The sequence below is a fragment of the Scaptodrosophila lebanonensis genome, unplaced genomic scaffold (assembly GCF_003285725.1).
Source record: "Scaptodrosophila lebanonensis strain 11010-0011.00,11010-0021.00 unplaced genomic scaffold, SlebRS2 tig00000101-arrow-pilon, whole genome shotgun sequence".
Taxonomy (NCBI): domain Eukaryota; kingdom Metazoa; phylum Arthropoda; class Insecta; order Diptera; family Drosophilidae; genus Scaptodrosophila; species Scaptodrosophila lebanonensis.
The window spans coordinates 1,961,572-1,989,151 of NW_022060569.1; the positions used below are offsets into that span (position 1 = coordinate 1,961,572).

At 38.8% G+C, this 27,580-nt stretch overlaps 1 protein-coding gene across 1 annotated transcript in view; it reads left to right on the forward strand.

The window, feature by feature from the left end:
* Nucleotides 1-27,580, forward strand: part of LOC115628083 (hemicentin-2) — a 291,265-nt gene that overhangs the window by 153,159 nt on the left and 110,526 nt on the right. The window contains exons 7-8 of the mRNA XM_030524060.1: nucleotides 6,965-7,109; nucleotides 25,307-25,437. Coding sequence (XP_030379920.1) covers nucleotides 6,965-7,109; nucleotides 25,307-25,437 — 276 coding nt within the window. The remainder of the gene's footprint in view (nucleotides 1-6,964; nucleotides 7,110-25,306; nucleotides 25,438-27,580) is intronic.

Consider the following 27,580-nt stretch of genomic DNA (forward strand, 5'->3'; position numbering starts at 1 on the left):
GCGTATATATCTCAGAAGGCATGAATTTAAAATATGCCACAGAAAGGACGACAAACATAGTGCAAGAGACGGTTAGCAATAACTTCAACAACATGGAGGTAAAAACAATAATAAGAGCAGGAGAGCTCGATAACGTCTCCGAGATTTTCACCAAACTAAATAAATACGGACACCCAACTAACAGAACAAAATGCAGCAAGTGCATTTTTTATGAACAAAAGAGGCTATGGTCGAACATAGGACGAAGAAACAACAATTATGACAATAACAACCAACGAAACAACGTGCGAACTACCACTAAAGATGACGAATCTGACCAGTCGGAAAACTAAAAATTTTTCTAGACACTCGACCTTATTTCCGAATTACACCAGATTGTACTCAATAAATACTCAAGACATTTAATTTCATTCTCGACAGACAAAGGAGGATATCAATTTAAACGATTACCTTATGGGTTAAAGATAGCACCCAATTCATTCCAACGAATGATGACGCTAGCCTTTGCTGGCCTAAAACCCTCTCAAGCTTTCCTCTACATGGACGACTTACTATTAATAGGTTGCTCAGAGTCACACATGATTAACAATCTAACAGATGTATTCGACTTATGCAGAAAATACAACCTAAAGCTACATCCGGACAAGTGCACATTCTTTAGTCAAGAGGTAACCTACCTTGGTCACAAATGCACAGACAAAGGTATCTTGCCTGATGACAAAAAATACAAATATTTTTGGGCTTACCCCAAACCGAAAAACGTGGAGCAAAGCATTAATTATTTTAACTTTGTTGCAATATCCCGATTTCTCTAAGCCTTTTTACCTCGCTATAGATGCTAGTAACTTTGCATGTGGAGCGGTGATCACGCAAGAGCATCGAGGACAACAAAGGCCACTTTCATATGCATCAAGGTCATTCACTAAAGGCGAAATAAACTAACCTATAATAGAGAAAGAACAATTTTCTGGGCTATACAATTTTTCAACCCATACGTGTGCGGTAGAAAATTTATAGACCATAGTGATCATAAACCACTATCATATCTGTTTGAAGGTTAACTAGAATTTGGTTAGATTTAGAGGAATATGACTTTGTGATTGAATACATAAAGGGTAAAGACAACAAGGTAGCCGATGCATTGTCTAGAGTAGAGTTTCAAGATATAAAAAACATTGCCAAAACCAAAATAAACAGATTAACTACTAGAGCAGTAAAATAATTATGCGTGTATGTGTGTGCTTAAGTGTGTTTGTGTGTGTCTGTGTATGTCTCATTTACCTGTGCAAAGCAGTAACAACAACAACAGCTGCGGGCACTGCTTAGTCATATACACATATATGGCTATAACTTCATGTTAAATCGGCCTGTCATTATAAAACTAGGCATAAGGACTCATAATCACTAACTAGACGGTTTTTTTTTTGAAGAAATTTCAATGAAAAATTCCAAGAAATACGGGAGTTATATACAATCAGTGATTGTGTGGGAGAGTCAGGGGGGAGGGAAATTTCAAAATACACATTTTCAGCGTATTTACATAAGACATCTGGTTCTAAAATTTGGTGTCCCTAGTTCTTATAGTGTCTGACATATAGGCGATTATACGAATGGAAAATCGGGAAAGCCCCATAGGTGGGAAAAGGAGGGGGGGAATACAAAAAATAAAGCAAACTTGCACAGCGTACACACATAAGGCATATTTGTGCAAAATTTGGTGCCTCTAGCTCTTATAGTCTCTGAGATCCAGCTGTTCATACGGACAGACGGACAGAAAGACTGACAAACGGACAGACAGACAGACAGACAGAGCTAGATCGGCTCGTCTTGTCATGATGATCAATACTTTCTGCCTGTTACATTTTTCAGCTCCCGCAAACCTAATATATGTACTCTTGTACATTTCATGTACAGAGTATTAAAACACAATCTCTTCCTCCAAGTTTGGTTATTGAAGCTCATATATTTTCAGTGATCCTTTCGTCCATGCGGACAGACGGACATCGCTGTATTGGCTCGTCTTGTCATAATGATCAAGAATATATTTACTTTATAGAGTCTGCCACATCTCCTTTCTGGTGTTACATCCATTCTCAAAAAACTAGTATACCTTTTGGGTACAGGGTATAAAAAGCTATTGGAGCTTTTATTATACTCGTAGAGAAGGATAGTTTTATGCATTTTGAATTTACATCGTCTAGCCCCACAGTCCTTGAAATAAAAGTTCTTCTGATAACTCTCGAAGTGCTTCTTCAAAATTAAAGAAAGTAATGTTTAGCAACAATTGAACAGAACAGTTTTAGTTTTTATGGCATATGTTATGTATGTCAATCGGAGGACAACACTGTTTGGTCTCCCAAGCCCTCTTACTCAGCTTGCATCGGTCAGCGCATTTACATCGCACGTCACAGCGATCGCTGCTATGGTGCAGCAATTCAATACACACACACACACATTGTTACACACTACTATTACAACACCAACATTGTATACATACATACACTTCTGCTGTCGCAAACGCCGCTGCAAAGATTCCGTTACGGCAGCACAAAAGGGAATTGCAAACAATGTGTGTATGGGGTATGAGCATAGCAACAACAACGCATCTACACATTCCGTTATTCGTTGATATATCAATATGTATATTTCTCTCACTACGACTGTGACCACATGGAAAACAAAGGTCATGTCACCCAAGCTTCAGACACAAGCGCCGACACTGAAATAAAAAACGACGAAGACGAACTGAGAGCAGCCACACATCCACGTGTCGTTGGTGTTTCTGTGGTAAATAAAAAGGTGGAAGCTGCTACTTCCAATTCAGAAGAGGGGAACGCGAAACGCACTACAATGTCAGCTGTAGGCAATCTGGAGCCTTTTTATCTGAGTCAGCCCGACAAATGGGCCACATATATGCAACGTTTTGAGTTATTCCTACTGGCCAATGATGTCACGGAGGAGGCGCGCAAAAAGGCGGCATTCCTTACCTTAGCGGGCGCACCGCTGTACGAACTCCTGACGTTAATGGTAGCCCCCAAACAGGTCAGTAATTTAACGCTAGTGGAAATTTACAGAGTACTGACAGATGATTTATCTCCCCGCAAATCGGAAATCGCAGCGTTTTTCCATTTCCATAAATGCGACCAACAACTGGACGAATCTGTTGGCAAGTACATGGCAGCGTTGCAATTTTGGAGCTGCTTTAGACCGCATGCTGCACAATTTTCAGAAAAGCCTGCTGGCGGAGACCGACCTCACATTGCAACGCGTGATGGAGAGTGCGGTAACCAGCGAAGCTGCAGCAATTAGCGCAACGGCCATGAATAATCAGGGCGATTCCAGCCGCGACGATCAACCATGTAACGATGTCCATGGTATTCAAATTGGTCGACCCAAAGCTCGTCAAGGTACCTAAGAGGCCCGCCAGCCTTGCCTTGGATGCGGCAGTCGACATTTTCGGAAACAGTGTCCCCATCGCGACACTGTCTGCCATACTTGCGGTCGAACGGGCCACATACAGCGTGTCTTCCGAAGCACACGCAGGCCTTCGTCGAAGTCATCAGGAACAGTATCCCCAAGTCCAAGCTACCATTCAACACGTGCACGGACATCACGTCAAGCATATAGCCAAAAGTCTGGCGTTCATCAAATACTTTCATTGGTCAGCCAAAAGAAATCTGCATCTGTCGTCATTAATGGTCGAACTTGTCTATTTGAGGTGGATTAAGGATCACCAGTGACCATCATTAAAGAAGTTACATACAGGTACATCTGGCCTAGAGGTTGCTCCAACCTCGTCAAATGTGATGTGGATCTCAGCGACTACTAGCGCAACTCAATACCGGTAAAAGGGGTAGTTGACACGTCGATCCATTACGATTGCAGAAAAATAGATAATTTGCCACTAATTGTTGTGTCTGGTGGCGGCTCAAACCTACTGGGATGCAATTGGTTCGATCCACTTGGCATCCGAATCGAAGGAATTCCTGCTATCGGTAGTGGAGTCAGCATCCAATCGATATTGCGCCAGTTCGAGAATTTATTTTCGTCTAACCTTGGTCGTTACACCGGACCTCCAGTCACCTTACAAATTGATGCTAGTGTAACGCCACTACGACTGCCACCACGACGCATTCCATTTGCAATCAAGAGTTTGTACGAAGAGGAACTTGATCGCCTTTGCTCCCAGGGAATCCTGGTGCCTGTGGAATATTCGGAATGGGCTACACCTACGGTACCCGTAATAAAGAAGGATGGGTCCATTCGCATTTGCGGTGACTATAAATCCACGCTTAATAGAGCCATAAAGCCCCATTGCCATCAAATTCCTGCAATTAACACGCTGTTGGCGTCGATCGAAGGTGGTTCAATGTTTGCCAAAATTGATCTAGCGCAGGCATATCAACAATTAGCCGTCGATGACCAGTCGGCTCTGATGCAAACTATATCTACACACAAGTGTGCATTCAAAGTAACGAGACTATAATTCATCAGCACGAGGAATATTTCAAAGCTGCATAGAAAATATTCTACAAAATATTCCTGGATTATTGCCTTATTTCGATGACATTGTCATCATGGGTAAATCGGAAGAAGAATTAGCGGAAAGACTGCAGGAAGTCTTAGTACGTTTCGACAGAGCAGGCCTACGTCTTCGTAAGGACAAATGCCAATTTGGAGTACCTTCAGTCGAGTTTTTGGGATTTAAAATCGACGCTTTCGGTATAAGACCATCACCTGAGAAAGTAAAGGCAATCCACAACGCTCCCGCACCAAAAAATAAAAAACAGTTACAGGCTTTCTTAGGCCTTCTTAATTTTTACCACGCATTTTTGCCGCATAAGGCTACCATCGCAGAGCCGTTGCATCGTTTGCTGGATAAGACCTCGTCATGGCAATGGAAACACGAAGAAGCTTTTACTACACTCAAACAGTTGGTAGCGTCTGAGGATGTGCTAATACACTACGATGGCACCCTGCCATTATTATTGACATGTGATGCATCGCCCTATGGAATCGGAGCTGTTCTAAGTCAGCGCTTGCCAGACGGAACAGAGAAACCGATTGCATTTTATTCAAGAACACTCTCTAAGGTGGAAAGAAATTATGCACAAATTGATAAAGAAGTGGTCGCACTTATCGCAGGAGTCAAAAAATTTCACAACTACGTCTACGGCCGTCCATTTTCGGATCATCGTCCGCTACTAGGGATTTTCACAACCACAAAATCAGTACCAAACGTAACGTCGAGCAATTTTCCTTCACGCATATGATTTTAGCATTATACATCGCCCTGGAACCAGAATAAGCAACGCAGATTTTCTAAGCCGCTGTCCAATGCCTTGTCGACACGAGCCTGAGTGTACTGAAGAAATCATGTTGATTGAGTGGGCTACCACACCTATCGTTAGCGCTCATACGCTTGCAGCACAATTTGCTAATGACCCGCAACTCTCAAAAGTTCTCAACTGGGTGTTATGGGGATGGCCGAATACCAAAGTTCCGAGCTCCGACAAATTGTACCCATTTAGCACTCGCCAAAACGAGCTTACAGCGAATAGAGGAGTGCTGGTCTGGGGAAACCGTGTGGTAGTACCACACGTAGAGAGAAGCCATCTTAAACGCCTTGCATGCCCCTCATCCAGGGATCCAGGGATGAAGGCCTTAGCACGTAGCTACGTGTGGTGGCCTAAAATCGATGCCGAAGTCGAGTTGTTGGTTAAACGCTGCATACCGTGCCAGCAAAACAGGAACGAGCCAACAAAAACAGTTGCGCATCACTGGGAATCTGCCAAGCGTCCATGGTCCCGTCTCCATATCGACTTCGCTGGGCCATTCCGAGACAACACCTTTTTCTTGGTCGTCGATTCATACACTAAGTGACTTGAGATTACTGCGGTTAAGTCTACATCTACTGCAGCTGCAATTAATTTCCTTCGCCAACTCTTCGCAACTCACGGAGTTCCAGACAAAATAGTTTCGAACAATAATACGGCATTCACTTCCGAAGAATTAAAGTTTTTCATGGATAATAACTTAATCCGACACATTAGATCAGCACCGTTTCATCCTGCGACAAACGGTCAAGCTGAGCGCATGGTCCAGAGTACGAAGAACTACCTCAAGAAGTGCGACCGTAACATAAACATTGACCTTGAGTTGGCTCAATATTTGTTTAACCAGCATACTACCCCACATTCAACAACGAATCGTTCTCCAGCGGAATTACTGTTTAATCGACAAATCAAGACATACTTCGCATACTAAGCATTCTGGGCCAGAAACTACTCCTCTGGGCCCAAGTGGATTACAGGAATGGTTACCCAACAAACTGGGCCCATTTCATATAACGTTCGCCTAAATGATGCACGAGTTGTTCGCCGACATCAAGACCAGCTACGCAGCCGAGAGCTATTAGGATCAGTTCATGATTCTGGCGATGGTGAGGTCTCAATCAACGATTGTGAAAAAGATGTTTCACCGAGTTTCCTGGGACATCACTCGGTGGCACTGGGCACGCCAGCCAACAACCCCCAGAGGATGAATAAAACCCAGCAGATTCACCGGCATTGCCATCTACGCCGCGCCGACGCAACAGACAACCCCCGCAGTACTACAATGCATCTGGGTGTTAGGGGTGTTATGTATGTCAATCGGAGGACAACACTGTTTGGTCTCCCACGCCCTCTTACTCAGTCAGCTCGCATCGGTCAGCGCATTCACATCGCACGTCACAGCGATCGCTCCACCATACAATTCAATACACACACACACGCATTGTTACACACAACTATTACAACACCAACATTGTATATAGTACGTGTAAAATATACTGGAAGTTCTTGCAATAAAAAGTTCTGAAGCTAATTCGACATTTTTGTATACTATGTCCAATTACTTAAAGTTTGTTTATCAAATCTATATCCATACGTATAAATACATAAAAACAAATGTTATTTTTCAGACTTCCAGTGATGGCAACCAAACAACAAGTACACTTTCAATAAATTTGAGTAAACTAGATGCAGGAAAATATTTATCGTGCAAGGCGTATAATCATGCAGTTGTTTCGGAGCCACTTGAAGATGGATGGAAACTTGATATTCAATGTAAGTATAATTTCAGTATCAGAACAATTCAAAACTCTGTACATTATGCGTGCTTGTGTGTGTCTGTGTATGTCCCATGTGCTTGCAAAGCAGCAACAACAACAGCTGCGGGCAGCGCTTGAGCAGAGTGAACATATATACAAGTATGGCTACAACTTCCTTTAAAATCGGCTTATCATTATAAAACTTGGCATACGGACTCCGAAATTCAATGAAAATTTCCAATAAATACGGGAGCTATGTTTCCATAGCCAGTGTTTGCGGTGTAGAGGGGGGAGGGCGGATTTCAGAGAACTGCAACGAGTATGTTCGACCACCCTTGCTGAAAATTCAATCAAATCAGATCTTTGCTTGGCTGTTAACGATCTCGAACGAATTGAGTACTCTCCGAATTGTTCTTATGATCGAACTTGCATGAGCAATCTTTCTATTTTTACGAACAAGCACCGGTTTTGATTGGTTTGCTTTCGAGCAGACCAGGCTCGGTCACTTCGAGTATTCAGCTCGGTGCGAGCAGGTACCGGGCATGATTGGTTTGCTTTCAAACAGTTCAGGCTCGGTCACTTCGTTTAAGATCGTTTGATCGAACGAGTATAGTGCCGTTATTGCTCGAGTATTGTTTGGGTATTGCGCGAGTTATACTCGGGTATTACTTGAGTATTGCGCGGGTTTTACCCGAGTATGTCCGTATAAAAGATGTATGTACATATTTATGTATTTGTACGTGCATGTGTTGTTTTGCAATTATGCGCAAACATGTGTATTGTATGTAGGTATTTTAAATAAATAGGTACAGAATGAAAAGAAAACATATGTTTACATATATTTATTTTTATATTATGATATTTAGCATGATTTTATTTCTTAAAAAAATGAACTCAAATATCTTTAAAAAAAGCAAATTACTTGTAATATAAATTAGGTATTTCTTTTCGCTAATAGTTTTGTTGGCTTCTTTAATTTATATGCATTTACATACTTGTATACGAAGTTACTATTGAACCAATAGCCGAAAAAACATTAGAAAATGCAAGTGCACGTGCACGCGTCGTTGTTCGATTGCCATGATTCGAGAATTACCCAAACTCTATCGAGCATTTCGGACATGCGGGCATGATTGTAAAGACGACGTTCGATCATTGCTTGCACGCAGGCAAAAAGTTTCGGTCACCTTCGCTCATTCTGAGTCTTTGCAGTTCTGAGTCGAACTGACTGGTTGGTGAGCGTTCGTTCACAACCGGCCATTGCTAGAAGTTTCGGTCTCAACCGCTTATTTCTGAGTTTTGCAGTTTTTATTCGAACTGTGTGTTCGTTGAGGGCTCGTTCGCAACCAGTCATTGCTTGTCACTATATGCAAATGAAATACTCATACCGAGTATGGGTAAATACTCGAGTATAACCTAAAATGTAGTACTCGTTGCAGTGCTCTTGCGGATTTACCGGAGAAAGCACCTGTGTTCACAATTTGGGGTCCCTAGGTCTTATACAGAGGTTCCACAGGAATCTTTCCGTCCACAAAAAACGAAAATTAAAAAAAAAATCAATAAAACAATTAAATTTAAAAAAAAATGGAATAAATTAATTAAATGAAATTAGAATACATGTTTATGTACAGTTTTAACAGCATACATTTACACCACGTGCCTATGAGTGTTTATATGTATGCAGCACAAAGTTGAACCAAAGCAACAACAACAACAACAGCTGCGGGAAGCGCTGCCGGCGGAGCTGCAGGCGCATGAGCAGCGATTTTATTTATGGCTATAACTTTCTTTAGAATTTACCTATCATGATGAAACTTGGCACTAACTGGATGTAACTACCAAAATTGATTTCAAAATTCAAAGAATTACGGAATTAAAAAAAAAACAGGAATTGCGGGGGAGTGCGGGGTTATATCAGAATAAAAAAAAAATAAACTTGACCTGCTTAGGACTTAGGGGAGCCTCGATACCAAATTTGGTTATTCTAGCTCTTGTACTTCCTAAGATCCTTGCGCTCCTACGGACAGACGAACATGGCTATATCAACTCGGCTTGTCACCCTGATCAAAACTAGTATAGCCTTTTACCCTTTGGTTATAGGCTATAAAAATAATCATCTCTATATATATAAAACAGTTTGTCCTGACTGACTGATTGGCAATCAACGCACAGCCCAAATGGTAAGAGCTAGGAAGCTCAAATTTGGCCAAAAGTTTTATTTATTGTATAGGTGATCACTAAGAAAATTCGAACGCCAAAGGGGGGAAAACGGGCTCCCAAGATGAACAATCTGCAATTTTCATTTAATTGGCTTCAAACTGGGTTTGTGTAATCTATAAAAGAATTAAACCAGAGAGATAACGCTACAGTCGAGCAAGCCCGACAGTGCAATACCCTGTACCCAGGTAAACTTCCGTCACTGAGTTATATGCGCCCATAGCAGCAGCAAAAAGAGGAAGAAGAAGAGCGAACTTGTTGCTGCAGTTTGTGGTTGTACTGGAGAGAATTTGTTTTGCTAATAACTTTTCTTAGAATTGACCGAATTGGATAAAATTTTAAACAACAGTAGATAATTATAAATAAATTATGTGTGGTTTAGGTAGCATTTGAAATGTGGACGCTATTGACGAAATTCTGTAGCGGGGGAAGGGGGGGAAATTCAAAAAAATAAAATAAACTCGTCCTTTCTCGGACATAGGAGAATCTGGATACCATCTTTGGTTATTCTAGCTTTTATAGTTTCTGAGATCCTTGCGTTCATCCAGACGGACAGACGGACGGACAGACGGACATGTCTAGATCGATTTCTCTCGTCATGCTGATTCAGAATATATATACTTTATGGGGTCGGAGATGCTTCCTTCTGCATGTTACATACTTTGCACAAACCTAATATACCTTTTTTACCCTACGGGTACAGGGTATAAAAAACACTGCATTCTTAATTTTTCACCATTTTTCCTGGGGCATGAAATAGGGGGGTTTTCCCCTGGAAAAATTTAAACACAATCAACACCCCATAGCCTAAACGGTAAGAGCTAAGAAGCTAAAATTTGAGCTCAAGTATCCCATCACCAATCAACTTCAATTTGTGTTGGAGCTTGAATTATTGGGGTTTTAATATTTATTCACTTTTTTAAATGAAAGGTTGGTGTTATACATTTTGTCCGATCGATTTCAACTTTGGGTAATGTAATCTACGTAAATAAATCTACAGCTTTGCATTCAAGGATTTTCAAAATATAGAAATACGGGTCTCGCTTTACAAATTCAGGCAGAACAAACACCATAAAATGCATATGAAACAGTTGGTGACAACTTAGTTACATACACACACACACATACAAGCAGCTATTCATGTAGTTGCGTGCAAAAGATTGAAATAGCCAAAGCAAAATGTGAGATACTAATGTGTGAATGCATGCACACATACATATGTACACATCTACATATGTACATGTACACATCTATGTATGTATGTATGTTCATTCGTCTTGCACTGACCGAGCAGGAAATGTTAATTAATTAAAAACTATTTAACATTTTCAAAAGTAATTTTTTCTTTGTTTAGTACATTTGGCATAAGTGTTTTCATTAATAAATAATAATAATTAATAAATAAAATCGAATTTTTCATTATTCTATACACTAACAAGATAGAACGCTACAGTCGAGCAAGCCCGACAGTAAAATAGCCTGTACTCTCCACAAAAAAAGAAAAATTAAAAAAAAAAAATTTAAAAAAAAATTAAATTATTAAAAAAAATTAATGAATTAATTAATTAAATTAAATTAGAATATATGTTTATGTTTAGTTTTAACAGCATACATTTACATCACGTACCTATGCGTGTTTATATGCGTGTATGTATGCAGCACAAAGTTGAACCAAAGCAGCAACAACAACAACAGCTGCGGGCAGCGCTGCCGACAGAGGCAGCGCATGAGCAGCGATTTTACTTATGGCTATAACTTTCTTCAGAATTGACCTATCATGATGAAATTTGGCACACGGACACATTAGTACTAACTGGATGTACCTACCAAAATTGATTTCAAAATTCCAAGAATTACGGAAGTTATAAGAAAAAACACGAATTGCGGGGGAGTGGGGGGGTGCATCGAAAAAAAACTCAAACTCGTACTTTCTCGGTCTTAGGAGAATATGGAAACCAAGTTTGGTTATTCTAGCTCTTATACTTTCTGAGATCCTTGCGTTCATACGGACAGACGGACAGACAGACGGACAGACGGACAGACGGACAGACGGACGGACGGACAAGGCTATATCGACTCGGCTTCTCATCCTGATCAAGAATATATATACTTTGTGGGGTCTGCCACGCCTCCTTCTGTGTGTTACATACATGCGCACAAAACTAGTATAGCCTTTCACCCTTTGGGTACAGGCTATAAAAATAACACAAAAATGAACGAACAATTTAGGAAAACAGACCTCAATGGCGTACGCAGTTGGCTAGGGGGCCTCTAGAAAAAATGTCGCAATACATAGTCGACCACACATTCATTATTATGGCGCACTATTTCGTCTTAAAATGGATCTGAGTTGGATTTGTTAACATTTTTTTATTAGTCATATGCATAAATTATTATTTAAACACACCGCACTATGGTTTTTTTGCCCGTTTTTTTGGCAGAAACTCGAAACATTAAGATATTTACCCCAAATTTAGTTTGTACGCATATTTTGGTACCTCAAGACGACATACCAAGTTTGGTTCAGTTTGGGCCACTATTTCATATAGCTGCCATATAACCGATATGGCCGACTTTCACTATTTTAAGCATTTTTAACTGTATCGAACCAGAAAGTGGCCTATATTTTGCTCACATGCAATATACTTGTATTTTAGTTCACAAAATATAAATAATTTAATATGAGTTTATTTATATTTTTTTCATTTCCCCCCTCCCCCCTCTTCCAGGCCACAGAGTTTCGTTAATACTGTCCACATTTCAAAAGCTACATAAACAAAACTTTGTAAGACACGTAATTAATATAGAATCATCTATCTTTGTTTTAAATTTCAATCAAATCGGTACATTTTTAGAAAAGTTGTTTTCGCTAATACATTTCACTCTAGTACTACGCCCACAAGCACAGCATCAAGCTACCTCATCTTCTTCTTTTTGCTTCCGCTATAGGCGTATATAACTCAGTGCTTGAAGTTTGTCTGGGTACAGGGTATTACACTGTCGGGATTGCTCGACTATAGCGTTTTCTATCACGGCTCAAAATCGCCATCAACATCAACAATCATGTTAAAAGCAAAATATTTTGTGTTTTTTTTTGAATGGCTTTAAAGTTTGATTACAACTTGGCATGTGTTTTTTAATATAATTGGAGAAGGTTTTTACTTTTATCGATATTAACATAGTATTGTATTCATCTAAGATGCTTACGTTAATTTTCTGTAATATATTCTGCTTAAATGCGTATTCTGAGTCTTTGTTGCTGCTACAAATGTCAACAATGTTTGCTTGCCCAAACAGTAGCTTTGCTGCAACAAACGCAATTTTACAGAAAACGTGCTAATTGGGACGAAGTTATTTAGTAATTCCATAATAAACATATATTAGTTAGTATTGCCACATTTATAACTTTTTGCAACTCTTTACCATAATTTTATTTTTTTTGGGCCCCATTTGGAAAGCGCTGCGTACGCCCTTGACTACGCATACACGGTTCTCTACGTACGGTTAAAAGAGTAAAGATAAAGAAAACAAAACCCATGCATGCATATGTGCATACATATGTATGTATGTATGTATGCCTGTGTACGTACATATATAGCATGTATGTACATTCATATGTATATATGCAGTGGACCATCGAACACTGTTGTTTAATTGTAATAAATAGTGTTCTATGATTTTAAATCATAAATGAAACTTTTAAAACGAAAAGCAACAACAGCAACTGCAATTCATTGGCATGCTCTTATTCTTTCGTTCACATTTTTTATCATCTACGCCTTTTAATTGCAAAGGCAAAATGCCAAAAATTTACAGTTGCTGTCGCTAGGCATCGACTGAGTAAGCGATAGTAAAGCATAAATCGAATAAAGGAGTTACCCATATTCTGCTTCGCATTGCGGGCAGATGTATGTATGTATGTACATACATACTCACATACATATGTATATGATTTAATATAAGATGTTATTAAGAATTTAGATATTCTGTTTATTGCGTTCAAACTTAGATGTATCGATATCGATAGTATCGGTAGATTCAACTATCGAAAGTTTTACTCTAGCAAATTGAGATGGGATTTGTCAGTGCGTTTTGGTCGTGGCTTATCGCTGCACGGCGTTGACACGAGTGCCGTGTTTCATATTCCGAGTTCGTGCGTGATCGTATTGACTCAATAAGGCACGAAAAGACTCAAATGTGAATTTAAAATTAGGATATACTCTTATAATTATTCCCCTTTTTTGCACATAGTCTATCTTAAAACGTTGCGTTATCTCTATATATATCAAACAGTTTGTCCTGACTGACTGATTGATTGGTGATCAACGCACAGCCCAAACGGTAAAAGCTAGGAAGGTAAAATTTGGACTCAAGTATCCTTTCATAGTGTCCAACATAGTGTAGGTGCGCACTAAGAAAGGCTTTTGGAAAATTCCCGAACCAAAGGGGGGAAAACGAGCTTAAAAAAAATATTAGTTACAAGAACAAAAATGTAACGGACTAACTGAACAATTATTTCGTCAAGAACAGATAATGTTACCTTAATACCTTAAATGCCTTCCTACTGGTAACTAATAAGGTGAAAACATATGGGTAGGTCATGCACACACAAAATAAATACAATTTGAAACATTATATTGAGCCGGGTTAAGGCGGGCAATACCTGCTAGTTGCAATATATGATGCAATAAATACATAAAAATATTTTGTATATCCTATGAACATATTTTTAAATTAGCAAGTTACTAAATTTATACTTAAAACACCAGCATTCACACAGAATCCAAAACAACCGCACAATAGTGAGTTAAGTCTTGTTTTGTGAGTAAAACGAAAGTCATATATATGTGACGCAATTCTTGTTTCAAATAAGTAACAAATAACTCTGTATAAATTAAACAAACTTGGGGGGTAATTGTTTGTCGCCAATTGGGCAGGTCTAGTTTTTTAGCGAAATGTATATGTGACGCAATTCCTGTTTCAAATAAGTGGGCAGGTCTGTTTGTTAGCGAAATGTATATGTGACACTATTCCTGTTTCAAATAAGTACTAAATAACTCTGTATTAATTAACAAACATGGGGGGTAATTATTTGTCGCCGATTGGACAGGTCTGTTTGTTAGCGAAAATGTGAATGATCATAAACTGCCATTTAAATTTACAGCACGGGCTAGGGAAACACACTGTATGTACATTTATGTACTTTCTGAATTAAATTTCAAATGCTAATTTTTGCAAATCATAGATCGCCACAACAATGTTATAAAAATGCAAAAATTTTTTGATTTTAAGTTTTATTAATGTACTAGCAGGTATTGCCCGTCTTAACCCGGCTCAATATAATGTTTCCAATTGTATTTATTTTGTGTGTGCATAACCTACCCATATGTTTTCACCTTATAAGTTACCAGTAGGAAGGCATTTAAGGTATTTAAATGAACATTTTCTGTTCTTGACAAAAAATTGTTCAGTAGTCCGTTACATTTTTGTTCTTGCCAAACTATTTCGTTAAACGAACATGACCACTATAACTAATATTTTTTTAAACCTCCCCCCTTTGGAGTTAGAATTTTCCAAAAGCCTTTCTTAGTGTGCTCCTACACTATGATGGATACTATGAATGGATACTTGAGTCCAAATTTCATCTTTTACCGTTTGGGCTGTGCGTTGATCACCAATTAGTCAGGACAAACTGTTTTATATATAGAGATAACGCAACGTTTTAAGATAGACTATGTGCAAAGAAGGGGAATAATTATAAGGGTATATCCTAATTTTAAATTCACATTTGAGTCAATACGGTCACGCACAAACTCGGAATATGAAACACGGCACTGGTGTCAATGCCGTGCAGCGATGAGCCACGATCAAAAAGCACTGACAATTCTCATCTCAATTTGCTAGAGTAAAACTTTCGATAGTTGAAGTCACCGATACCATCAAAATATCGAAGTTTGAATGCAATAAGCAGAATATTTAAATAATAAAATCTAATTATTTATTGAGATCGATAAGAACAAATCATATACATACATACATCTGCCCGCAATGCGAAGCAGAATATGCGTAGCTCCGTTATTCGGTTTCTGCTTTACTATCGCTTACGCAGTCGTTGCTTAGCGACGGTAACTGTAAACTTTTGGCGTTTTGCCTTTGCAATTAACATTAAATGGTCAAAACGAAAGAAGATGAGCGAGCCAACAACTTGAAGTTGTTGTTGTTGTTTTGTATGTACATGCTACATACATATACAGGCATAGATACATATGCTTGTACATATGTATGTATGCATGGGCACACATACACACGAACTGTTCCCAACTATTTGATATTTGATATATGATATATATATATATATATATATATATATGTATATAGGAATGCATGAACGTACATACATACTTATTGATGTACATACATACATATGTACATGCTATACATACAGACGTATGTACGTTTGTAATACATATGGTGCTGGTGTAATTCATAATGCAAAATTCTTTCTAACCAACCTGCGTACGCCCTTGTAGTCCGTTGTCCTAAAAACCCCTTATGCCAAATGTACTAAAAAAGAAAAAATAACATAAAAATGTTTATGTTATAATGTTAATAATTTTTAATTAATTAACATTTCTTGCCCTGTCAGTGCAAGACGAATGTACTTTTGTACATACATATGTATGTATGTATGTACATACATGTGTACAAATGAACATTCACACATTAGTGTCTCACATTTTGCTTTGGCTACTTCAACCGTTTACGCGCAACTACACGAACAGCTGCTTGTATGTATGTATGTGTGTGTGTGTGTATGTATACTTAGTTGTCCCCAACTGTTTGATATTTTGTATTGTTTGTTCTACCTGCATTTGTAAAATGCATATTTTAAAAATCGTTAAATGCAAAGTTGTAATTTTAGTTACGTAGATTATATTACCCAAATTTGAAATCGATCTGACAAAATTTATAACACAAACTTCTCATTTGAAAAAATGAATAAATATTAAAACCCCAATAATTCAAGCTCCAACACAAAAAACCGAGTATGCAGTTTTGTTTGTATTCTTTTATAGATTATAAAACCCAAATTTAAAGTTGATCGATTCAAAAATGCAGAATTTTCAAACAAACTTTGGAGCTACTTTTCCCCCCTTTGGAGCTCGAAAAATTCCAAAATTCCTTCTTAGTGCGCATCTACACCATGATAGAATACTTGAGCCCAAATTTCAGTTTCCTAGCTTTTACCGTTTGGGCTGTGGGGTGTTGATTGTGTTCCAATTTTTCCACGGAAAACCCCCCCTTTTTCATGCCCCAGGAAAAATGGTGAAAAACCAAGTATACAGTGTATCTTGTATTCTTTTTGAGAGTAAACAAACTAAGTTTGAAGTTAATTGGATGAAAATTGTAGATTTTTCATACAAACGTTGGAGCCCGTTTTCCCCCCTTTGGCGTTCGAATTTTCCAAAACCCCTTCTTAGTGCTCACCTACACCACTGAAGACAACATGTGTCCAATTTTCAGCCTCCTAGCTCTTACCGTTTGGGCTGTGCGTTGATTGCACATAGCTTTTTGTTTACCGAATTTTCCACCGGAAAATCATTATTATTCAGGCCGCAGGAAAAATATTGAAAATCCAAGTATACAGTTTTTCTTGTTTTCTTTTTGAGAATATACAAACTAATTTTGAAGTTAATCGGATAAAAATTGTAGATTTTTCATACAAACGTTGGAGCTCGTTTTCCCCCTTTGGAGCTCGAAATTTCTGAAACCCCTTCTTAGTGCTCACTTTCACTATAAGAGGGATCTTGTGTCCAAATTTCAGCTTCCTAGCTCTTACCGCTTGGGCTGTGCGTTGATTGCCAATCTGTCAGTCAGTCAGTCAGGACAAACTGTTTTATATATATAGAGATTGAATCTTTTCCTTCGGAGACCTACGATAAGTAGTCAAATCTTAATCTAATATACATAGTTATTTAATGAAATACAATTAAATATTTTAATTACGTCCCTAACTGTTATTGCTGTGTGGGGAGGTCTCTTCGCCGGAGTCGTGTATGGCTAGCCTGCCAAGTTACATTCTGCGCAAGTCTATTTGGATGGTTCCGAAGCTTAAGCTGGTACTTTGCTCTGACCTTGGCGATTTCATCTTTAATAGATCCCACACTTAAATCTTTCCGGATATTTTCACTCCGTATGTACCTGGGTGCCCCAGTGATGGTTCTCAGGATCTTCGATTGATCTCTCTCGATTAACTCTAAATTACTAATGGAAGCGTTTGGTTTGAGAGCTGCATTGTACAAGAGTACTTTGTACTCTAGTTTTAGTGGTGAACGCTCATTTATCAGCGAATGTAGACTACTAGCTTTAAGTTTCAGATTATTTCTTTTCACTTCAATGTGCGTACGCCAAGTAAGCCGTCTATCTAAATGGACGCCAAGATATATTACCTCTTTCTTTGTGGAATATTGATGTTGTTTAGCGACAATGGAGGACAGATTTGTTTGTTTAGGGTAAAGTTGACATGTTTGCACTTTTGCTCGTTTACATGTATGCGCCGGTCTGTTAGCCATTCTTCCATGACCACGAGGTGAGATTATAAGAGTTCTGTAGCTCTTGTTGGGCACTTGGAGCGACTTAGTATGGCAGTATCATCAGCAAATGTCGAAATTGTTGTATGACTGTTTTTTGGTATATCTGCTGTGTATATGATATACAGTGTCGGTCCAAGCACGGTTCCTTGGGGTACACCAGCTTCAGGTGGATGGTATTTGAAGAGGAATTCTTTGCATTTAACTGCGAAACTTCTTTGCTGTAGGTATGACTCCAGTATTTTATGGATGTTCTGTGGAAGTAATATTTTGATTTTGTGAACTAAGCCAATCAGCCAAATCAAATGCATTTCGTATCTCAGAGGTTTTTCGGTTGACTTGTTCAATGGTTCCATCGCGAAAACCAAATTGATGATTTGGGATTGCCCTGTTGGTGAGTAGGTGCTGTTTGATGCGATTCCGGAGCAGTTTTTCGAATATCGCCTGATACGAAATACGCCTGATTTAGCTTTACTCAATGGGAATCGTTTGCTGTTTGTGGAAAGTTGCTCCATTAGTCCATTTGAGCTCGGTGTTTCCCATCTTCCAGGGCTTTGCGTAGTAGATGGATGGCTATTTTTAACCGCTCCTTTGAGTCAGGTGGTCTGTGTGCTTGCCACTCCCGCCGAAGCCTTCTCTTATTTCGTAGCAGCACTTTAATATGCCTGGGAACACGACTGCTTTTGACTGCTTCAACTGAGGTATCTATGTCATATCTGCAGTTAATGTTTGGACAGCCATCAATATGGGAACTTACGTACTTCCTGTATTTAAGCCAATCTTTTTTCTAGAAGTTAGAAATTGTAGGCGTTCCAATAAGTGTGGGTGGTCATAAAGGTGAAGAAGGATTGGCGAGTGATTTGATGATAGATCTGATAAGTGCTCCACACAAATCTGAGCCTGTGGCACTCTTCTTGTAACAGCAAAATCAATCAAGTCTGGTTGCTTCATTGGATCTGTGTCCAGCGTTATATAGTTGTCTTCCTTTCGGGTTGATGAGTCGGGATTCCCAATGTGTGTGTTTGGCATTGTAGTCACCAGCTGCTATGAAGCGGTCACTCAGTAGGTCGAAGAAATGTATAAATTCTGCCTCAGAAACGGAGAAGCGCGGTGGGCTATATACTGCGGCTAAGCATAAATAGCCGCTTTGTATTTCAATATGAGCTGTTGTGGCCCGTAGATAAGTTATTGCCAATGATGGCAACGGATTCCAGAAACATATTTTTAGTGAAGCCATTTAAGTAGATTTCTGTTTGATTAGTAATTCCAGAAGGAGATTTTGATTGCGCATAATTTCGTGCATCGTTTGTTGTATTGCTACCATTGTATTTGTTAGAGTTGCCAGAATTGATTCAATCCCACTAGGCAATTGGGATGGATTTGCAGTGGTATGTTGGGAAGTAGTTTCTCGCCCCTGTTGCGATGTCTGACGATTAATTATTCCTGCAGTGGATTGTTTAGAGATAACTTAACGCCTTAGCAAAAGATACTCCTGGAATCGTAGTTGATTGTATGTATGGCAAGATTTCAAGCTGCGGATTTTTGTTGGCTTAGGCGACTTTTTCACTCTTTGTATACAGGGCAACCTCTATAGTTAGCAGTGTGATTTCCCCCACAATTACTACATTTTTTAGCAGAGGGGTTCTCCTTATTTACAGGGCAGGTCTCATTAAGATGTACATCCCCGCACGCAACACAGACTGCGCGTAGGGTACAATAGGTTGTTGTGTGTCCATATTCCTTGCAGTTTGTACATTGAATAGGTCCATTTCGTTTATGAAACCTCAACGGTGATTTTACGGTGCAGTAGATATTGCAGCTTATAAATTTGGTGAACATTGTTTTTACTTTTAAACATATAGTCAGGTGTCAGTTCTACCTTGAACATTGGTTGGGGAATTTTATTTCTATTTATTATGTTCATTGTCATTTTGACTTCAAAGCCGTCATTTTTAAGTCCATCTTTTATCTCGCTGACTGGAACTATTGGCTCGATTCCTTTGATAACCACTTGTAATCCCTTGCTACTTTTAAGTTGGTAGGTGTAGTAGTTCATCTTTTCATCGTCGAAGTATTTAGCCACTGGTCGATACTTGTAGTTATTTTCGTCATTGACTTGTAATTTAGTTTCATTTGTGCTACCCCTTTTTATAGACGTAACATAGAATTTGTATTTGCCAATTTTGTTAGTGAGGTTTTTAACTAATTCAGTATAGTACAATTTTCCTGACGCACATAAATAGGTGGCGGCTTTACTTGCTTTGCCTTAGCTGTTTCGGCGTTATCTTCTTCAGGTAAACTGAAAATCGCGAATGTATTGTTTTTCAGCGCCTCAGTTGGCACAGTGTTTTTTGCTGTTTTAGTTATTTTGGGTGCGTTGTTTCTCTTAGTTGCTTGTGGGCTTAGTTTTCGTTTGCACATAGCGATCGAGCCCAGTCTGTATTTACGCTCCTGTATTTAGCGCTTTGCGTAATTTTCGGCTGGGAGAGGCGAAGGTCGCAGTGAGTTCACAATACCGGGCGCTGAGAGACTACTGCTGTTGTTGTTGTCGTTGTCGAAGTCGAAGACACAGTTGTAAGCGAGGGCATTGTACTGGTCGGTACTGTTATCAGCAATTCATTGGTAAGACAGTAGGGGTCTGGAGACGGGCACTGGGCACTCCATGACCTACTTTGCAATGTGCTGGGTGAGCATATTAACGCAGGGAAGAGAGAGCGTTCTCTTTCCGAACTAGCTTGCAGTAATGCAGTTGTTGTTGGTATAGTTACATCAGGTGCGCGTATAGAAAAGTACGTTCGTCTTGTTGTTGTTGCTGCCGAGCACGATTTTGGCTCATTTTTCTTTGTTGCTTACAAAGCTTATGCTCTTACTCGTTGGCATCACTTTATTTTTCTCACAAAATTTAGTTCGTTTTTTTAGTGCTAATCACAATATATGATCAATTTACATGGGTAACACGAGCATAAGTGCCCATGCATACCCTGAGCGCCTTTCGCGAATTAATTTGGTTAACTTGGCGTTAATTGCACTATATTTTTAGCACATGGCGAAGCGAAATAAAAATACGTCCGACATCTACGACGTTCACTTTGAGCGAATGTAAAATAAATTCTATTTTTAATAAACAACATTCTTTAGATGCGCTTCTCAAACATTTGTGTTGTATTTTTTCAACAATTAATTGGCGTTTTCGCAAATGCTTGCAGGCTAAAGGAAATGGCATATTTGTTTTCTATTTAATATACTTGTTGTACGCTACAGAATCTAAACACAATTAGTCAGTCAAATGTGAGCGTCGACAGTCAGCTGTTCCTGATAGCTGGCTTGGAGGGGAAGTTCGAAAAAATTAAATCTTTCGCAGTTCCGTGGCACCGACGTATTTTTGGGAGTTTTCAAAAACAACTGTAGCCGAAACCAACTGAGTTTTCTGTGACACACCTGATAGTCTCTCAAATACTGGTGTTCATACGGACAGACAGACATGGCTACATATATATATACATATATACGTTGTGGCGTCTGCCACGCCTCCTTTTGCCAGTTACATATTTGACTTCCCGCAAACATAATATACTTTTGCACCTATTAGGTATCTCTATATATATAAAACAGTTTGTCCTGACTGACTGATTGGTGATCAACGTACAGCCCAAACGGCAAGAGCTATGAAGCTGAAATTTGGGCTCAAGGATCCTATCATAGTGAATGTGCCCACTAAGAAGGGATTTTGGAAAATTCAAGCTCCAAAGGGGGGACAACGAGCTCCAAAGTTTGTTTAAAAATTCTGCATTTTTTAGCCGATCGACATAAAATTTGGTTTCTGAAATCAATTAAAGAATACAAACAAAACTGCATACTCGGATTTTCAGTGGTGGGGCTTGAATTATTGGAGTTTTATTATTTATTCACCTATTCAAATGAAAAGTTTGTGTTTTAAATTTTTTCCGATCGATTTCAAATTTGGGGACTGTAATCTACGTAACTAAATCTACAACTTTGCGTTCAAGGATTTTCAAAATATGCATTTTACAAATGCAGGCAGAACAAACAATTAAAAAAATCAAACAGTTGGGGACAACTAAGTATACATACACACACACATATATATACAAGCAGCTGTTCGTGTAGTTGCGTGCAAACGATTGAAATAGCCAAAGCAAAATGTGAGACACTAATGTGTGAATGTCCATACATATGTGCACATCTATGTACAAGTATGTACAAATGTATCTACATATGTATGTATGTACATTCGTCTTGCACTGACAGAGCAAGAAAAGTTAATTAATTGAAAATTATATAACATTTTTAAAAGTAATTATACTCTGTACATGAAATGTACAAGAGTATATTAGGTTTGCGGGAGCTGAAAAATGTAACAGACAGAAGGAGGCGTGGCAGACCCCCCAAAGTATATATATTCTTGATCAGCGTGACAAGACGAGTCGATCTAGCCCTGTCTGTCTGTCTGTCCGTCCGTATGAACACCTGGATCTCAGAGACTATAAGAGATAGAGACACCAAATTTTGCACAAAGATGCGTTATGTGTGTATTCTATACGAGTTTGTTTTATTTTTTTGATTTCCCCCCCACTTCCCCCCCATGGAGGTTTTCCCGATTTTCCATTCGTATAATCGCCTATATCTCGGAGACCATAAGACCTAGGAACACCAAATTTTAGTCCAAGGTGCCTTGTAAATTTTGCAAATACCCCCAGTTAGTAATTATGTGTCCGTATGCCAAGTTTTACTATGATAGACCGATTTACCAAGAAGTTATAGCCATAAATATATTTGCTGCTGCAGCGCTGCTCAAGCGCTGCCCGCGGCTGTTGTTGATGTTGCTGTTTGGTTGACTGCGAAAATGCTTACACAGACACGAATAGATGCGCATAGGCATACATACACTCACACAGACGCAATTGCTAAGTAAATGTGCAATTATAAACCCTTTACGTGAGTTCGAATACCGAGAAAGGTAAAATCGATCATTGAATTTTTTTTTATTTTCTTAATTTTTTTTATTTTCTATAATTATTGTAAACATATGTACAGAGTATTTCAAAGTCGGGACACCCGACTTTAGCTTTTTTACTTGTTTTTTCTTTGTTTAGTGCATTTGGCATTCGGGTTTTCATTAATAACTTTATGCAGCAACAATAAAAATCAAATATTTGGGGACATCACATACACACACTCACACACACAACAAGCAACAGTTCGTGTCTATGTGTGCGGTTCTGTACGTATGGTTGAAAAAGTAAAGAGAAACATACATATGTATCTATAGTATGTATGTGTCCCTGTGTATGAATATAGCATGTACATTCGTATTAATGTATACATTGGGCAATCGAACACAGTTGTTTGATTGTAAAAAAAATGCTCTAAAAACAACAACTGCAAGTCATTGGCTCGCGCTTCTTCTTTCGTTGTGACCATTTAATGTTAATTGCAAAGGCAAAACGCCAAAAGTTTACAGTTACCGTCGCTAGGCAACGACTGCGTAAGCGATAGTAAGGCAGAAGCCGAATAACGGAGCTACGCATATTCTGCTTCGCATTGCGGGCAGATGTATGTTTGTATATGATTTGTTCTAAATGATCTCAATAAATTATAAGATGTTATTATTTAAATTTTCTGTTAATGCATTCAAACTTCGATGGAATTATTGATTGTATCGACGGATTCAACTATCGATAGTTTTGATGCTCTAACACATAGAGCATCCGACACATGCCCATCTCTAGCATCTCAGCTGATCGCATATTTACAGCGACTTACCGTTTTAGTGTTAGCTAACAACGCTACAAATATACTCTGAACAAATCTGAGTCATTTATCGTTAAACCTATTTTGTGAGTTTATTCATGCGATTTACAAAAGCAGAAACCCACCTTTTACATTCACAACAATCATATTTGGAATTGAAGAAACAAATTAGTGTTGAATTAAAAAATTTAATACATACTTATATATGTATGTATGTACATATATAGGCGGATAACGCCTGCATGAAAAATTTAAATGTATGTACATATCAGCGTTGCCGAACGCTCCAATTTTGGCGGGACGTCCCGATTTATAAATCAAAATTAAATGTCCCGCGTCGGACTTTTCGGGGATAACTCGACCGTGCGTACAACGTGCTGAGGAAGCACACAGTTAAGTCAGGACTGGCAGTCCGCCCGTTGCATAACGAAGATACATATGTGCATATGTATGTATGTACGTATAACCATACATAGTACTTATTGTACTATATTTGCTTTTTGGAAAATGAACTCTTTAAAAAACTTTAGAGAGCGTCGAAAGAAGAATATCATATAGTAAATAAACTTATAATTATGAGCACATTTTACTTAGCCCAGCAAAGGCGGGCAAGACCTGCTAGTAGAGTATAAACAGGCAAAATATGTATAAATATCAAGTTGTCAGGAAGTAACAGAGCTGGAGTAAGAAGTCAAGACGATAATGAAAACAAGTAAAAAAGCTAAAGTCGGGTGTCCCGACTTTGAAATACTCTGTACATATGTTTACAATAGAAAATAAAAAAATTAAGAAAATTACAAAAAAAAAAATTGGATCGATTTTACCTTTCTCGGTATTCGAACTCACGTAAAGGGTGTATAATTGCACATTTACATAGCAATTGCGTCTGTGTGAGTGTATGTATGCCTATGCGCATCTATTCGTGCCTGTATAAACATGTTAGCAGTCAACCAAACAGCAATATCAACAACAGCCGCGGGCAGCGCTTGAGCAGCGCTGCTGCATAATTACTAACTGGGTGTATTTACAAAATTTTAGTTCGAAATTCCAAGAATTACGGGAGTTAGAGAAAATCGCGATTTGCGGGGGAGAGGAGGGAGGGAGGGAAATTCCAAAATATACATTTTCTGCGTATTCACATAAGGCACCTGGGACTAAAATTTGGTGTTCCTAGGTCTTATAGTCTCCGAGATATAGGCGATTATACGAATGGAAAATCGGGAAAACCCCCATAGGGGGGAAGTGGGGGGGAAATCAAAAAAATAAAACAAACTCGTATAGAATACACACATAAGGCATCTTTGTGGAAAATTTGGTGTCTCTATCTCTTATAGTCTCTGAGATCCAGGTGTTCATACGGACGGACAGACGGACAGACAGACAGACAGGGCTAGATCGACTCGTCTCGTCATGCTGATCAAGAATATATATACTTTGTGGGGTCTGCCACGCCTCCTTCTGCCTGTTACATTTTTCAGCTCCCGCAAACCTAATATACTTCTGTACATTTCATGTACAGAGTATAATGAGTTAATGTAATTCGCTAAGTTTGGAATGGCAAATATGTAGGTTTATTATTGACTGCTCAAAGGCTATAATAATGACATTAATGAAAAATACATTTCATTTACAGATGTTCCTGAAGCCTACGTCCGCCTTGGAACCTCTCTTGACGCGAATGCACTACGTGAAGGTACAGATGTATATTTTGACTGCTTAGTTATGGCCCACCCACAAGTTTTCCGCATTGAATGGCGACATAATGTAAGCAATAATAATAATGTTACATTTAAAAACAAGATAGAACGCTACAGTCGAGCAAGCCCGACAGTAAAATAGCCTGTACTCTCCACAAAAAAAGAAAAATTAAAAAAAAAAAATTAAAAAAAAAATTAAATTATTAAAAAAAATTAATGAATTAATTAATTAAATTAAATTAGAATATATGTTTATGTTTAGTTTTAACAGCATACATTAACATCACGTACCTATGCGTGTTTATATGCGTGTATGTATGCAGCACAAAGTTTAACCAAAGCAGCAACAACAACAACAGCTGCGGGCAGCGCTGCCGACAGAGCTGCAGGCAGCGCATGAGCAGCGATTTTACTTATGGCTATAACTTTCTTCAGAATTGACCTATCATGATGAAATTTGGCAAACGGACACAATAGTACTAACTGGATGTACCTACCAAAATTGATTTCAAAATTCCGAGAATTACGGAAGTTATAAGAAAAAACACGAATTGCGGGGGAGTGGGGGGGTGCATCGAAAAAAAACTCAAACTCGTACTTTCTCGGTCTTAGGAGAATATGGAAACCAAGTTTGGTTATTCTAGCTCTTATACTTTCTGAGATCCTTGCGTTCATACGGACAGACGGACAGACAGACGGACAGACGGACAGACGGACAGACGGACAGACGGACGGACGGACAAGGCTATATCGACTCGGCTTCTCATCCTGATCAAGAATATATATACTTTGTGGGGTCTGCCACGCCTCCTTCTGTGTGTTACATACATGCGCACAAAACTAGTATAGCCTTTCACCCTTTGGGTACAGGCTATAAAAAATTGTTTTTATGCTTAAACATACATTTTTAACATTCCGGGTTCTAAAATAATTCTGCCTTTTTATACCCTGTACCCGTAGGGTAAAAAAGGTATATTAGGTTTGTGAAAAGTATGTAACATGCAGAAGGAAGCATCTCCGACCCCATAAAGTATATATATTCTGAATCAGCATGACGGGAGAAATCGATCTGAACATGTCCGTCCGTCCGTCCGTCCGTCTGTCCGTCTGGATGAACGCAAGGATCTCAGAAATTATAAAAGCTAGAATAACCAAAGATGGTATCCAGATTCTCCTATGTCCGAGAAAGGACGAGTTTATTTTATTTTTTTGAATTTCCCCCCCTTCCCCCGCTACAGAATTTCGTCAATAGCGTCCACATTTCAAATGCTACCTAAACCACACATAATTTATTTATAATTATCTACTGTTGTTTAAAATTTTATCCAATTCGGTCAATTATAAGAAAAGTTATTAGCGAAACAAATTCTCTCCAGTACAACCCCCACAAACTGCAGCAACAAGTTCGCTCTTCTTCTTCCTCTTTTTGCTGCTGCTATGGGCGCATATAACTCAGTGACGGAAGTTTACCTGGGTACAGGGTATTGCACTGTCGGGCTTGCTCGACTGTAGCGTTCTCTCTTCTTATATATAAACAAGTAACAAGATAGAACGCTACAGTCGAGCAAGCCCGACAGTAAAATAGCCTGTACTGCCCACAAAAAAAGAAAAATTAAAAAAAAAAAAATTTAAAAAAAAAATTAAATTATTAAAAAAAATTAATGAATTAATTAATTAAATTAAATTAGAATATATGTTTATGTTTAGTTTTAACAGCATACATTTACATCACGTACCTATGCGTGTTTATATGCGTGTATGTATGCAGCACAAAGTTTAACCAAAGCAGCAACAACAACAACAGCTGCGGGCAGCGCTGCCGACAGAGCTGCAGGCAGCGCATGAGCAGCGATTTTACTTATGGCTATAACTTTCTTCAGAATTGACCTATCATGATGAAATTTGGCACACGGACACATTAGTACTAACTGGATGTACCTACCAAAATTGATTTCAAAATTCCAAGAATTACGGAAGTTATAAGAAAAAACACGAATTGCGGGGGAGTGGGGGGGTGCATCGAAAAAAAACTCAAACTCGTACTTTCTCGGTCTTAGGAGAATATGGAAACCAAGTTTGGTTATTCTAGCTCTTATACTTTCTGAGATCCTTGCGTTCATACGGACAGACGGACAGACAGACGGACAGACGGACGGACGGACAAGGCTATATCGACTCGGCTTCTCATCCTGATCAAGAATATATATACT